Source organism: Rhodamnia argentea, chromosome 9 (genome assembly GCF_020921035.1).
Source record: "Rhodamnia argentea isolate NSW1041297 chromosome 9, ASM2092103v1, whole genome shotgun sequence".
Taxonomy (NCBI): Eukaryota; Viridiplantae; Streptophyta; class Magnoliopsida; order Myrtales; family Myrtaceae; genus Rhodamnia; species Rhodamnia argentea.
In genome coordinates, this window is record NC_063158.1 from 13,687,607 (window position 1) to 13,691,396 (window position 3,790).

Here is a 3,790-nt window from a genome sequence, read left to right on the forward strand (position 1 = left end):
GGTAATTGGAAACATTTTTGATTCTGTGTTTTTCTATTCTTTTGTTCCCGGAATAGAAAAAAAAAACATAAACACCCGTTTGTGTACGTGCTGATAGAGGAAAAGCAGGTCGTGACAGTACATTCATTGATTTTTTGTTCCCGGGAACCAAAATAAGAAGTAAAAGAAAGTAACTTCTTTGCTCCCGGAACAAAAAAGCAAAATAATGTCATTTTAGAAAAACAAGCTCAATATAACTTAATGCTCGTCTTTACAATCACAAGTCCATCGCCGGTTATTGTCGGTCACCGATCGCCATTGCCACCCACGGTGAACGCCGTTGTAGCTTGCCGGTCCTCGCCGCCTCCACAGGTTTTTTTTATAATTAAATATAAAAAGTTGAGAATATAAATTTTTAGGGTCGTACCAAACACATTTTTGTTCCTTTTCTATTTTGGGAATAAAAATGTTATGCGCTTACCAAACACGTTCTTCTGCTCAGAAACAGTTCCCCATGACAAAAACGAAAAAAAGATCATTTCTACTTAGAAATTATTTCCCGGAACGGAAACATTACCACACAAACCCTAATTGATAGCAATTCGTGCTAGAAACCATAAAAAAAGAAAAAAAAGAAGCAGCAACAGCAAGCCAATTTATTTCGGATTCATTTTATTATACTACAAGACCGGAACAAAGTTTTAGTAAACTTACAGTACTCGAGAATGTGCATGCACATTACGGGTCTTATGCTAGCTTAAAACATGCACAGATGCGGATGGTGAAAGATAACAACCATCATCTTTAAGGAAAGATCTTCAGTTATGCATTTTACCCGCACGTTTGCGTTTGCATAAGCAATACTGAATGTAAAGCGACGAGAGAAGAGACAAGCTCTAATAAAATTTATGCTATCGAGTATAGACCTGTTGTTTCATTGTTGTCGGTGTTTACCCCGTGCAAAGACTTTCTCTCTGATCTTTTGCAGCTGATTTGCAGCTCCGCTGATGCTCATCCGCCGTCCGGGCACTTCATCGGAGCAAACGACTCCAATTTTGTATACTGTAACCAAGCACTCTTGAAATATGCTGTCGCTTTCGGAGAGCCAATGATGAGGACCGTTGAGGCTTGAATGATTCTCTCTTCCTTGGAGCAGAATGTGATCCGTAATTTCCAGCACTCGTTCGTGCAAAGCTTCTGCCACAAAGCTATGAAGAGTCAAATCATCTCTGAAGGTGTCATCGGTGGGACTCAATCCCGTGAACATCTCCAATAAGAGGATGCCGTAATCGTAGACGTCGCCTTCTCTTGACACCTTGCATCCCATTGCACATTCTGCCACAAATGTAGATCATAGTGCAGGTGAACTTTTGGAGTGCGGATCATTAAAGCAGAGTGTAATGGGCGTAAGAGTTATCATGCGGCTACCAAACTCACAAAAAGTCTCATCGACATCTTTTACCTAAATAAACTTTCTTGCTTTGAAAGAGAGATTACCTGGTGGAGCATAACCGATTGTTCCTCTTATGCCCACCGAGCTCGTTTGATTAGCCACGGTATCAGAGGATGATCCAGGGAGGAACTTTGCCAATCCAAAGTCACCAACATGGGCGACCATCTCAGCATCTAAGAGGATATTGCTCGGCTTTAGATCACAATGTACGATGGGGATGTGGCACTGGTGATGAAGATAATCCGGCTGCGAGGCGACATCAATAGCAATGTTTATCCTTTGAAAGAAATTCAATGTCCGGGTAGGCTCATTCCTGTGAGATGGTGTTGGGTTTGGGTGTAGCCACCTTTCGAGGCTTCCATTTTCCATGTACTCATAAACTAAGGCCTTAAAATCATTTTGCTGATGATCAATACCCGAGCAAACCGTCAATATCTTTAGAAGATTTCGATGTCTCACGTTCCTTAATGCCTCGCACTCCGCCAAGAAGCTCTTCAGAGCACCACAATGCACTAAATGAAGTACCTTCACCGCAACGGTCGTACCATTTTCCTTAAGTGTCCCCTTGTAAACAGAGCCAAAGTTTCCAACACCGATCAAATTCATTGAAGAAAAATCATCGGTTGCTTTTAAGAGTGCTCGATAAGATATGTTTGGACATGAATCATCCATGGAAGTTGAAATCGGTTCTTTTACTTTCTTCTTCAACCAACGAAGATATAGAAAAACCAGAACAAGAGCTATTCCAAGAATGACAAAAGTAGCACAAGCCGACGATACCAATATATGGATCTTTCTTCTCTTGGAGCGTTTGGAGATGCACTTGGGGAGGTGAAATGCTGGCACTCCCCCACAAAGCTCATCGTTCCCAATAATAGAAGTCGCGGTAGCATTCTTAAAGACTCCTTCACGCGGTAGCATGCCTTCAAAGCTATTGTAAGACAAATTCAAAAGTTTCAAGGACTGAAATAATGCTAAAAATTCCGGAATCTGACCCATTAAATTGTTGCGTGAAAGATCCAGCTCTTCAATACCTCCTAACGATTTGATCGATTGAGGAATGGACCCACGGAAAAAGTTTCCCCCCAACCTCAGCGTGGTCAATCCAGTACAATCCCCTAAACTACTTGGGATTTCACCTGCCAACATGTTGTCGGAGATGTCTAACTTCGTCGTAGTCTTCAAGTTCCCTACTTCCATGGGTAGAGCCCCACTCAGATGGTTCCAAGACAAGTCCAAAAGGATTGTTATCGGGGAAAGACCTATGAGCTTTGGGGGTATGGTACCGCTGAGATTATTATTAGAAAGATCAAGCCACTGTAGAGATTGACACTTTGACGGATGTGAAGGAATTTCCCCATGAAAGTTGTTCGAACCGAGACTTAGTTTGATCAACTTGGTTAGATTTCCTAAAGAAGTTGGGATCGTCCCTCCCAGGTTGTTATCGCTTAACCGCAATTCCCCTAGATTTTGCGGTTTCCCGAAATTGGAGGGGACCTCGCCCGAAAATTTGTTGGCATACATATGTAACCGGTTCAGGTTGACTAGACTTCCAATCTCTCCAGGAATCTCACCAAACATACCGTTCTTACCCACGTCGAACACCGTGAGAGCGCGCGAGAAATTACCTATGCATTTGGGCGGTGCCCCGCCGAGTCCGTTCGAACCAATTGCGAAGAGCTCTAGTCCGGTGGAGTTTGTCAATGAGCATACGAAGCTCAAGTCTTCAGAATTCCCACTTCCCACTGGTTATCGGTAGAATTCAAAACGCCTAAGCCAAGGCATTTTTCCAAAAGAGGGCACTTTCCCCGAAAGCTTGTTCGTTCCGGATTGAATAACCTCTAGCTTTGTCCAATTGGACACCGAGGGAGGAATCGGTCCCTCAAGTTGGTTCATGGCAATGCTGAAATATTGAAGATTTGGGAGCGTCAAGCCTAAGCCTGCGGGAAGACTCCCTTGTATCTGGTTGTTTAAAACGTCGAACACGGTCAGAGAGGAGAGATTGAGCAATGAAGACGGAATTGTACCGGAGAATTTGTTTCCACGGGCAGTGATGTGATTTAAACTTGTCGGGCGGCCTAGATCTTTGGGAATGCTCCCTCCCAAGTTATTTTCCGTGAGTTCAAGAACCTGCGGTGAAGATAAGTTCCCAAAGGAGGAAGGCACATTCCCGGAGAGTGCATTTTTATAAAAGGACAAAACTCGTAGCTTCGATAATGAACCGGGTTCTGTGGGAATTACTCCGATTAGTTGGCTGAATGCAATGCGGAGGACTTCGAGCTTTGAGCAAGCCGACAAGTTTCTGGGAATTTCGCTGGCTAGTGAATTGTTGTCTAGCCGTAGAAAACGCGGGCGGCG

At 43.5% G+C, this 3,790-nt stretch overlaps 1 protein-coding gene across 1 annotated transcript; it reads right to left on the reverse strand.

Annotated features, from left to right (window-relative positions):
- Positions 1–913: 913 nt before the first annotated feature.
- On the reverse strand, positions 914–2,632 carry LOC115732250 (putative receptor-like protein kinase At3g47110). Its single transcript, XM_048284767.1, has 2 exons — positions 1,477–2,632; positions 914–1,314 (listed from the first exon to the last, which is right to left on the reverse strand). Exons 1-2 carry the CDS (start codon positions 2,630–2,632, stop codon positions 914–916), a joined length of 1,557 nt encoding a protein of 518 aa, XP_048140724.1.
- Between the last annotated feature and the right edge of the window lie 1,158 nt (positions 2,633–3,790).